Source organism: Salmo trutta, chromosome 24 (genome assembly GCF_901001165.1).
Source record: "Salmo trutta chromosome 24, fSalTru1.1, whole genome shotgun sequence".
NCBI lineage: Eukaryota > Metazoa > Chordata > Actinopteri > Salmoniformes > Salmonidae > Salmo > Salmo trutta.
Window position 1 is genome coordinate 25,834,997 of NC_042980.1, and position 12,590 is coordinate 25,847,586.

Consider the following 12,590-nt stretch of genomic DNA (forward strand, 5'->3'; position numbering starts at 1 on the left):
TGTATTAGTCACATGCGCCCGAATACAACAGGTGTACCTTACAGTGAAATGTTTACCTACAAGCCCATAATCAACAATGCAGTTAAAAAAATATGAATAAGAAACAAAAGTAACAAGTAATTAAAGAGCAGCAGTAAAAAACAATAGCGAGACTATGTACAGGGGGGTACCGGTACAGAGTCAATGTGTGGGGGCACCGGTTAGTTGAGGTAATTGAGGTAATATGTACATGTAGGTAGAGTTATTAATGTGACTATGCATAGATAACAACAGCGAGTAGCAGTGGTGTAAAAGAGGGGGGAATGTAAATAGTCTGGGTAGCCATTTGATTAGATGTTCAGGAGTCTTACTGTTTGGGTAAAAGCTGTTTAGAAGCCTTTTGGACCTCGATTTGGCGCTCCTGACTAGGGTGGTCTTTGACTAGTCTCTGACAATTTTTAGGGCCTTCCTCTGACACCGCCTGGTATAGAGGTCCTGGATGGCAGGAAACTTTGCCCCAGTGATGTACTGGGCCGTACGCACCACCCTCTGTAGTGCCATGTGGTCGGAGGCCAAGCAGTTGTCATTCCAGGCAGTGATGCAACCAGTCAGGATGCTCTCGATGGTGCAGCTGTAGAACCTTTTGAGGATGCAAATCTTTTCAGTCTCCAGAGGGGGAATAGGTTTTGTCGTGCCCTATACACGACTGTCTTGGTGTGCTTGGACCATGTTAGTTTGTTGGTGATGTGGACACCAAGGAACTTGACGTTCTCAACCTGCTCCAGTACAGCACCATCGATGAGAACGGGGCTTGCTCGGTCCCCTTTTCCTGTAGTCCACAATCATCTCCTTTGTCTTGATCACGTTGAGGGAGAGGATGTTGTCCTGGCACCACACAGCCAGGTCTCTGACCTCCTCCCTATAGGCTGTCTCGTCGTTGTCGGTGATTAGGCCTACCACTGTTGTTATCGGCAAACTTAATGATGGTGTTGGAGTTGTGCCTGGCCATGCAGTCATGAGTGAACAGGGAGTACAGGAGGGGACTGAGCACGCACCCCTGAGGGGCCCCTGTGTTGAGGATCAGCGTGGCGGATGTGTTGTTACCTACCCTTACCACCTGGGGGCGGCCTGTCAGGAAGTCCAGGATCCAGTTGCAGAGGGAGGTGTTTAGTCCCAGGGTCCTTAGCTTATTCATGAGCTTTGAGGGCACTATGGTGAGGACACTATGACTACGCTGAACTGTAGTCAATGAAAAGCATTCTCACATAGGTGTTCCTTTTGTCCAGGTGGGAAAGGGCAGTGTGGAGTGCAATAGAGATTGCATAATCTGTGGATCTGTTGGGGTAGTATGCAAATTGGAGTGGGTCTAGGGTTTCTGGGATAATGGTGTTGATGTGAGCCATGACCAGCCTTTCAAAGCACTTCATGGCTACAGACGTAAATGCTACAGGTTCTATTAGCTATGTAGACTATGACATTACTTTAGCATATATGGTGACAACGATGTAGGCTGTGTGTAGTGGTTATGATATGGTTTGGCTTGGAAAGGTTTTTTCGCATGGTCACATACAGCTGATGTGTTGTGCACTGAAGTCCACAAGCGAAGGGAAAAGGTGAGAGGAGGAAAGCGCATTGATGCGAGAAGGAATACAACGTGGCTGCTAGGAAAGTGAACTGTGTTTACGTTTTATCAGGGGTGTATTTATTCTGCCTATTCTGTTGTAAAATTTCTTCCACAGGAGCAAACAGAACAAAACAGGGAAAACATAACATGATTTGTCAAATAGAAACTCTCGTTTGCAAATGTTGGACTATGATTACATCCTAGATCAACTAGATGCAGGCAAGAGTTTGCAAGGCGGTATTGAACGTGTCACAAACATTTTCCTCTCGGCCTGTGTGCACCTATGTTGTAAACTTTCATAGGCTAGGTTGTAGCAACCTCATGATGTGTTTAGGGAAAATTTGAGTATCATGTTGTAGCTTAAACCTATCGATATTACATTGAACTGGGTGAATGAAATATGAATGACAATCATCCAATATGCTGTAATAGAAATAAGGCCATGCTCATGAGAAAAAAATAATCGTCCTGCCTCATCTTAAACGGCATTGACCACCACTGATTTCCTCAGTGAAAACAAAGTACTGAGCAAATGTCAAATTGGCTTTTTACCAAATTACTGTATGACAGACCACGTATTCACCATGTACACCCTAAATGACAAACAAACAAACCAAAACAAAGGCAAAATCTTGTCATGCTTTGTTGATTTCAAAAAAGCTTTTGACTCAATTTGGCATGAGGGTCTGCTAAACAAATTGATGGAAAGCGGTGTTGGGGAATGACATACAACATTATAAAATCCATGTACACAAACAACAAGTGTGCTGTTAAAATAGGCAAAAAACTAAAACAAAGATTTGTTTCCACAGAGCCCCGCCCTCTTTAACATATATATATCAATGAATTTGCGAGGGCACTAGAACAGTCTGTAGCACCCGGCTTCAACCTACTAGAATCTGAAGTCAAATGTCTACTGTTTGCTGATGATCTCATGCTTCTGTCCCCAACCAAGGAGGGCCCACAGAAGTACCTAGTACCTAGTCAGACCTGCGCCCTGACAGTAAATCTCAGTAAGACAAAAATAATGGTGTTCCAAAAAACGTCAAGTTGCCAGGACAACAAATATAAATTCCATCTAGACACCGTTGCCCTAGAGCACACAAAAAACTCTTCAACCTACATCAGCATAAACATCAGCACTACAGGTAACTTACACAAAGCTGTGAACGATCTGAGAGACAAGGCAAGAAGGGGTCCTCTACGCCATCAAAAGGAACATAAAACTTGACATCCCAATACTTGAATCAGTTAAATAACTCATTGCCCTTTATGGTTGTGAGGGCTGGGGTTCGTTCACCAACCAAGAAATCACAAAATGGAACAAACACCAAATTAAGACATCCTCCGTGTACAACGTAAAACACCAAACAATGCATGCAGAGTAGAATTAGGCCAATACTCGCTAATTATCAAAATCCAGAAAAGATCGGTTAAATTCTACAACCACCTAAAAGGAAACGATTCCCAAACCTTCCATAACAAAGCCTTCACTTAACCTAGAGAAGAGTCCCCTTAGCAAGCGGGTCCTGGGGCTCTGTTCACAAACATAAACAGACCCTACAGGGACACAATTAAACCCAATCAAATCATGAGAAAACAAAAAGATAATTACTTGACACATTGGAAAGAATTTACCAAAAACAGAGCAAGCTGGAATGCTATTTGGCCCTAAACAGAGAGTACACAGTAGCAGAATACCTGACCACTGTGACTGACCCAAAATGAAGGAAAGCTTTGACTATGTACAGACTCAGCGAGCATAGCCTTGCTATTGAGAGAGGCCGCCGTGGGCAGACATGGCTCTCAAGAAAAGGCAGGCTATGTGCACACTGCCCACAAAATGAGGTGGAAACTAAGCTACACTTCCGAACCTCTTGCCAAATGTATGAACAAATTAGAGACACATATTTCCTTCAGATTACACGGACCCACAAAGAATTTGAAAACAAATAGAGCTTTGATAAACTCCCATAACTCTACCCACATGTACATACTACCTCAACTAACCGGTGCCCCCGCACATTGACTCTGTACCGGCACCCCCCTTTATATATTGTTATTTTTTACTGCTGCTCTTTAATTACTTGTTACTTTTATCTCTTAAACGTATCTACATTTTTTGAAACTGCACTGTTGGTTTAGGGGCTCGTAAGTAAGCATTTCACTGTAAGGTCTACAACTGTTGTATTCGGCGCATGTGACTAATAAAATTAGATTTTGATTTGATCTATTGGGTGAAATACCAGCGTGGCATCACAGCAGCAAGATTTGTGACCTGTTGCCACAAGAAAAGGGCAACCAGTGAAGAACAAACACGATTGTAAATACAACCCATATTTATGGTTATTTATTTTCCCCTTTGAACTTTAACTATTTTCACATCGTTATAACACTGCACATAGCCATAACATGACTTTTGAAATGTCTCTATTCCTTTGAAACTTTTGTGAGTGTAATGTTTACCTTACATTTTTTTATTGTTTATTTCACCTTTTTTTAATTATCTATTTCATTTGCTTTGGCAATGTAAACACATGTTTCCCATGCCAATAAAGCCCTTTGAATTGAATTGAGTATAGCAGTGTGAATGTATTGTATTGAACAGAAGCTGATCATCAGTATGACCACCAGATGGCGGTGTAGGACTCTGACGCAGCAGTCAGTCACCACTCTCAGAGCAGGGGGGATTTTTCCGCATCACACACCACATGTGATTTACTTAATGTACCTACGCACCCTAAATGGAACCATTTTCCTTATAGTGCACTAATTTTGACTACAGCCCATACCCATATGCCTCTGGACTAAAGTAGTGCATTAAATAGGTATTAGTGTGCCATTTGAGATGCATCCTATGATGCTCTCTCACTCTTTTCTTCATCTACAGTAAGGTAAAAGTCTAATTCCTATACAAGCCCAACATGGTTCTAGTGCGTTGTGGATTGACTGTAGGTTCCCATATATCTCAACTGTCAGTGTGGGGTGACCCAGGTAGATAAGATCAATATTTTGTCCAACTTTATTGTCCAAGACAGAGAAATATGCCTTGGACATACAAGCACTGCTGCTCCCATATAAAATACACATCACATAATACACATCACATAAATAATCAACAGAAACACATCACATACACGTATAATACCGGTACACAGGTAGAGCAGGTTGTTTACCTGGCCGGTGGCGAATGTTGTCCAGGGATCCACACTTGGAGGTCACATGACTCAGGTCAATCTTCTTGGTCTGGATCTGCACCTGTAGAGGAACACCTGGTCAGAGGTACCTGGTTCTGGTGATCACCTGTTTACCCATTATCCTGGGAGGGAGGATCAAGAGGCAACGACCTCGAAGAACTCCAGTAACATCTACTGTCTCTGATGAAAATGACTGGATCTACCCATCTATCTATCTATCTATCATCTATCTATCTATCTATCTATCTATCTATCTATCTATCTATCTATCTATCTATCTATCTATCTATCTATCTATCTATCTATCTATCTATCTATCTATCCAGTTGACTAGCTATGTAACGCCTGTGAGAATGATCTGTGATAGAGTTGGTTCCTGATCATATGATTACTCGTCATACACATTGTGCTAGGAGGGAGGATAAGAGGCAGAGAACTACCATCCCCTGAAGAACTACGGTACCATCCCGTCTATGAAGAAAAGGACGATCTATCCAGTTGATTAGCTAAGTAACAGTGGTATTGGTAAAAGGACGATCTAGCCAGCTGATTAGCTAAGTAACAGTGGTATTGGTAAAAGTGGAGCTACATACTCAATTGTTGTCCACATTCTCACACTCTTATAAAAATCGATTACAAAAGGGTTCTTTTTGGTTCCATGTAGAATCCTCTGTGGTCGGGGTTTTATATGGAACCAAAAAGGGTTCTACCTGGAACCAAAAATGGTTAATTAAAGGGTTCTTCTATGGGGACAGTCGAATAACCCTTTTAGGTTCTAAAAAGACAACAGCTCTTCATAACAGAATGAGAGGGTTGTCGTAAATTCTCTTTATGTGCACCTGACGTTTACTACAAACAGATAGTAGTCAGTGCTTGACTTGGGCTGATAAGACATACACTGAGTGTACAAACTTTAGGAACACCTGCTCTTTCCAGACTGACCAGGTGAATCCAGATGAAAGCTATGATCCCTTATTAGTGTCACCTCTTCAATCCACCTAATGTTTTGTACACTCAGTGTATGTCTTATCAGCCCAAGTCAAGCACTGACTACTATCTGTTTGTAGTAAACGTCAGGTGCACATAAAGAGAATTTACGACAACCCTCTCATTCTGTTATGAAGAGCTGTTGCCTTATGACAACCAACCCAACCACGGTCAGGAATGAAAAAGAGACGTTTTACTTCTGGCTTTATCTGTGAAAACTGAGGCTGAAAAGACAAAAGTGCACATTCACAATATTAGCCATAGAATATTAGCCAATAAAAATGCACATTTGGAATTAGCCACAGGCAAAGACACAGAAGAGGTTATGCAGCAATTATGCACATACGTGATCTGAAGAGAGAGAGAAGGAAGGAAGGACAGCAGCATCCAACAGGCACAACAGATACAGTGTGAGTGAATGAGTGAATGAGTGAATGGGAAAGCAAGCACAACAGATACAGTGTGAGTGAATGAGTGAATGGGAAAGCAAGCACAACAGATACAGTGTGAGTGAATGAGTGAATGAGTGAATGGGAAAGCAAGCACAACAGAGACAGTGTGAGTGAATGAGTGAATGGGAAAGCAAGCACAACAGATACAGTGTGAGTGAATGAGTGAATGGGAAAGCAAGCACAACAGATACAGTGTGAGTGAATGAGTGAATGGGAAAGCAAGCACAACAGATACAGTGTGAGTGAATGAGTGAATGAGTGAATGGGAAAGCAAGCACAACAGAAGCATACGCATCTGTCAATAAAACAGTGACAAATCAGAAGGGAAACATTAAGATGATTTAATAGAACATGACTACTGTGTGGTGTACCATCAATTTACCTGTTTTCTAATCTTTTACCGCCACGCATATAGGCTTGGGTTGCAATAGTATCTGATAGATACATGCTATACTATAACCTGACCATGCAGAATGCTAGTGAACGTATTGAGACAGAAGGAGCTGTGGTTGGTGTTAGTGAAAACAATGGGTGTGAGTTGGCTGCCGTCTGCATAACTAATCTACCCATCAATCTTTTCATTTTCACGTTGTTTACACTAGCTAGCCCTTTCACCTCTAAGAAACAGAAATCCCAGCCGTAAAGGAGATAGGCTGGTCCAAGATCTCTTTTTGCTCTTTTCAACTCCATTGCTTTCACTGTCAAGCCAAACAGTCTGGCATGACAATTTCATAGAGGTGTCAATGCCAGGTAGAACCAGGTGAAAAGGTGAACACAGGTCACATCCCAAATGGCACCCTATTCCCCATATAGTGCCTTATGGGCCCCGGTCAAAAGAGGTGCACTAAATAGGGGAATAGGTTGTGATTCTTTGAGATGCTGTACATAGTCTGGGACCAGAATAGGAACCCTGGAGTCCCCAGTCCTGCATCTCCCTAGCACTCTGATGGGTGATTGTGTGAGAGAGATACCATAAAATGAGAGAGAGAGAGAGAGAGAGAGAGAGAAAAAAGAAAGAGGGAGAGAGAGTGAGAGATAGAAAGGGGTAGCATAACACAAAGAAAGAGAGGAGTTATGTGTGTAAGAGAGAGCATACTACAACGGGAATGTGTGTGTGTGTATTGGGGGGGGGGGGGGGCTTACTTTCCTCGTGTGTACTGGAAATCCCCAAAAGTCCCCACAAGGATAGTCAAACAAGAACAATTCTCTCTCGTGAGGACATTTTCCAGTTCCCCATGATGATAAAGGCTATCTTAGGCTTAGAGGTTAGGTTTAGGGTTAGGGTTACAATTAGGACTAGGGTAAGGAGTTATGGAAAATAGGATTTTGAATGGGAATCAATTTTAGGTCCCCACGAGAATAGTAAAACATATGCTGTGTGTGTTTGTGCGAGAGGGATGGATGGAGGAGAGACACCAAGTGTATTAGGAGTAAGAGACTCACGTTTCCTCCTCCTGCAGAGTACTGTCTCAAATTAGCATGGTCATTACATCTTTACAGTTAGAAAATATCATTTTGTTTAACAAACAAAGCCAACAATACAGCCACTGCTAGCCAGCCAGCTTTACCAACTAGCAGTACAGTAAAAACGAAATACATTACAACGGAACGATTTGATTAGTGTAATGTTAGCTAGCTACATAGTTGTCTTTGTATCATAGATAAAGGTGTCGTACAGAGTAGCTATCGAAGTTAGCTAGCCAGCTACATTTTCAAACAAAGTCAACAACGCAGCCACTGCTAGCTAGCCAACTCTACCAGCGAGCAGTACTGTAACATTTTAGTCAACAAGATTTTTGCAACCTAAGCTTAACTTTCTGAACATTCGAGATGTGTAGTCCACTTGTGTAGCTAGCAGGACTGACTTTGTGTTAGCTAGCCAACGTTTAATCACTTCTGCGTTATGAAAGGACCAGACACGGACACGAATGATCCATTGGTAGTTTGTTGTAACCAAGTATTGGTGCTAACCGTGTGTTATTGGATGCTAGCATGCTAGTTAGCTATGGCGTCATACGACACGGTGCACTGGAAGAAGCTGGAAGAATACTGTACCAAGTTATCTAGCTGAATAAACTAAGTTTGAGCCTATTCCTGGTAACATTGAACCACTGTTTGCATCAATTATAATTTCTAAAGTAGAAGTTGGAAAGTTATATTTGAGTGTCATCGAGTGTCGTTGAGTGCTCATTCCAATCTCCTTTGCATTAGCGTAGCCTCTCCTGTAGCCTGTCAACCATGTGTCTGCCTATCCCTGTTCTCTCCTCTCTGCACAGGCCACACAAACGCTTCACACCGCGTGGCAGCTGCCACTCTAACCTGGTGGTCCCAGCGTGCACGACCCACGTGGAGTTCCAGGTCTCCGGCAGCCTCTGGAACTGCCGGTCTGCGGCCAACAAGGCAGAGTTCATCTCAGCCTATGCTACCCTCCAGTCCCTCGATTTCTTGGCGCTGACGGAAACATGGATTACCACAGAAAACACTGCTACTCCTACTGCTCTCTCCTCGTCTGACCACGTGTTCTCGCATACCCCGAGAGCATCTGGTCAGCGGGGTGGTGGCATTGGAATCCTCATCTCTCCCAAGTGGACATTCTCTCTTTCTCCCCTGACCCATCTGTCTATCTCCTCATTTGAATTCCATGCTGTCACAGTCACTAGCCCATTCAAGCTTAACATCTTTATCATTTATCGCCCTCCAGGTTCCCTTGGAGGGTTCATCAATCAGCTTGACGCCTTGATAAGTTCCTTTCCTGAGGATGGCTCACCCCTCACAGTTCTGGGTGACTTTAACCTCCCTACGTCTACCTTTGACTCATTTCTCTCTGCCTCCTTCTTTCCACTCCTCTCCTCTTTTGACCTCACCCTCTCACCGTCCCCCCCTACTCACAAGGCAGGCAATATGCTTGACCTCATCTTTACTAGATGCTGTTCTTCTACTAATCTCACTGCAACTCCCCTCCAAGTCTCCGACCACTACCTTGTATCCTTTTCCCTCTCGCTCTCCTCCAACACTACTCACTCTGCCCCTACTCAGATGGTATTGCGCCGTCGCAACCTTCGCTCTCTCTCTCCTGCTACTCTCTCCTCTTCCATCCTATCATCTCTTCCCTCTGCTCAATCCTTCTCCAACCAATCTCCTGATTCTGCTTCCTCAACCCTCCTCTCCTCCCTTTCTGCATCCTTTGACTCTCTATGTCCCCTATCCTCCCGGCCAGCTCGGTCCTCCCCTCCTGCTCCGTGGCTTGACGACTCATTGCGAGCTCACAGAACAGGGCTCCGGGCAGCCGAGCGGAAATGGAGGAAAACTAGCCTCCCTGCGGACCTGGCATCTTTTCACTCCCTCCTCTCTACATTTTCTTCCTCTGTTTCTGCTGCTAAGGCCACTTTCTACCACTCTACATTCCAAGCATCTGCCTCTAACCCTAGGAAGCTCTATGCCACCTTCTCCTCCCTCCTAAATCCTCCTCCCCCCCTCCTCCCTCTCTCCGGATGACTTCGTCAACCATTTTGAAAAGAAGGTTGACGACATCCGATCCTCGTTTGTTAAGTCAAACGACACCGCTGGTCCTGCTCACGTTGCCCTACCCTATGCTTTGACCTCTTTCTCCCCTCTCTCTCCAGATGAAATCTTGCGACTTGTGATGGCCGGCCGCCCAACAACCTGCCCGCTTGACCCTATCCCCTCCTCTCTTCTCCAGACCATTTCCGGAGACCTTCTCCCCTACCTCACCTCGCTCATCAACTCATCCTTGACCGTTGGCTACGTCCCTTCCGTCTTCAAGAGAGCGAGAGTTGCACCCCTTCTCAAAAAACCTACACTCGATCCCTCCGATGTCAACAACTACAGACCAGTATCCCTTCTTTCTTTTCTCTCCAAAACTCTTGAGCGTGCCGTCCTTGGCCAGCTTTCTTGCTATCTCTCTCAGAATTACCTTCTTGATCCAAATCAGTCAGGTTTCAAGACTGGCCATTCAACTGAGACCGCTCTTCTCTGTGTCACGGAGGCTCTCCGCACTGCTAAAGCTAACTCTCTCTCCTCTGCTCTCATCCTTCTAGACCTATCTGCTGCCTTTGATACTGTGAACCATCAGATCCTCCTCTCCACCCTCTCCGAGATGGGCATCTCCGGCGCGGCTCACTCTTGGATTGCGTCCTACCTGACAGGTCGCTCCTACCAGGTGGCGTGGCGAGAATCCGTCTCCGCACCACGTGCTCTCACCACTGGTGTCCCCCAGGGCTCAGTTCTAGGCCCTCTCCTAATCTCGCTATACACCAAGTCACTTGGCTCTGTCATATCCTCACATGGTCTCTCCTATCATTGCTACGCAGACGACACACAATTAACCTTCTCCTTTCCCCCTTCTGATAACCAGGTGGCGAATCGCATCTCTGCATGTCTGGCAGACATATCAGTGTGGATGACGGATCACCACCTCAAGCTGAACCTCGGCAAGACGGAGCTGCTTTTCCTCCCGGGGAAGGACTGCCTGTTCCATGATCTCTCCATCACGGTTGACAACTCCATTGTGTCCTCCTCCCAGAGTGCTAAGAGCCTTGGCGTGACCCTGGACAACACCCTGTCGTTCTCAGCTAACATCAAGGCGGTGACCCGATCCTGTAGGCTCATGCTCTACAACATTCGCAGAGTACGACCCTGCCTTACACAGGAAGCGGCGCGTGTCCTAATCCAGGCACTTGTCATCTCCCGTCTGGATTACTGCAACTCGCTGCTGGCGGGGCTCCCTGCCTGTGCCATTAAACCCTTACAACTCATCCAGAACGCCGCAGCCCGTCTGGTGTTCAACCTTCCCAAGTTCTCTCACGTAACCCCGCTCCTCCGCACACTCCACTGGCTTCCAGTTGAAGCTTGCATCTGCTACAAGACCATGGTGCTTGCCTACAGAGCTGTGAGGGGAACGGCACCTCCGTACCTTCAGGCTCTGATCAGTCCCTACACCCAAAGAAGGGCACTGCGTTCATCCACCTCTGGCCTGCTCGCCTCCCTACCTCTGCGGAAGCACAGTTCCCGCTCAGCCCAGTCAAAACTGTTCGCTGCTCTGGCACCCCAATGGTGGAACAAGCTCCCCCACGACGCCAGGACAGCGGAGTGAATCACCACCTTCCGGAGACACTTGAAACCCCACCTCTTTAAGGAATACCTGGGATAGGATAAAGTAATCCTTCTCCCCCCCCCCCCCAAAAGATATAGATGTACTATTGTAAAGTGGTTGTTCCACTGGATATCATAAGGTGAATGCACCAACTTGTAAGTCGCTCTGGATAAGAGCGTCTGCCAAATGACGTAAATGTGAATGTAAAATATCAGCCAAGAGAGACCTGTTTGTCTCTCACTGACGGCCATGACACTTTGTGTTTGCTTTCTTTATGTAACCACGGTGACCTTTGAGCCTTGTGTCTACAGCTGAGCTAGTCTGATCCTCAGGGAAAGCTAGCTAGTGTAAACATACTGTAGATATACAGTACAGTGAATAGAACAGGAAAAAGCCCCTGAGAGCACAGCAATTGACTTAAATGGGGATAGATCCGTTCTAGTGAATCTAATTCTATGAGCGTAATGTAACATCCCCTGACATGCTGTATGTACTGTATGCCTGTCAGCAGGGAGACAAGGTGCTGAATCTGCCACGATTACTCAGACTGTCTGTTCCAAACAGAGACAGTGCCCGCTCTGCAACCCAAATGGCACCATATTCTCTATATAGTACACTACTTTTGACCAGAGTCCTATGGGTCCTGGTCAGATGTAGTGTACTATTTAGGGAATAGGGTGATGTTTGGGATGCATTAAAATTGGCTAAGGCACAGGATTTCTTTCTAAAACAGTCACCGTTTTTGAGCTGGGCCTGCTATAGCTGCAAGGAGACAAAGCAAGTTTGATTGCGACACAAACATGAAATAGCAGGATTGGTCGGGCGTCGGAGTACAAAACATCTTAAGACATTTACAACATTTATAACATGTATCACGCTAGACATGCAGCGAGTGGGGAAGAGAACCGAAAGGAAAGTCAGAGGCCAGCAGATTGTCAAGAGAGGAAGAGAAACAGTGAGCAGTGGATTGAAGCAGCGAGAAAGAAAGAAAAAGTTAGAGAGCAGAGGAAGAGTGAGATAGGCAACGAGGTAATCTGGTTGGCGGTCACAGCTGGAGCTTCATAGAAAAACAGCAAACAAGTAGAAAACATTTTTCCTCCCATTGCATTTCTCTCACCACAATACAAACATTTGGATATATCCTCTCATGTTGTACTTCTCTATATACCATGTATGCTAATAACACACATCCTTATACATATGCATATTCTCTACAGGCCTACGCCACTTTAAGGCCA

At 45.0% G+C, this 12,590-nt stretch overlaps 1 protein-coding gene across 9 annotated transcripts in view; it reads right to left on the bottom strand.

The window, feature by feature from the left end:
- Positions 1-12,590, bottom strand: part of map2 (microtubule-associated protein 2) — a 129,846-nt gene that overhangs the window by 3,862 nt on the left and 113,394 nt on the right. For all 9 annotated transcript variants that reach the window (XM_029711603.1, XM_029711602.1, XM_029711607.1 and 6 more), the window contains one exon: positions 4,780-4,861. In XM_029711603.1, coding sequence (XP_029567463.1) covers positions 4,780-4,861 — 82 coding nt within the window. The remainder of the gene's footprint in view (positions 1-4,779; positions 4,862-12,590) is intronic.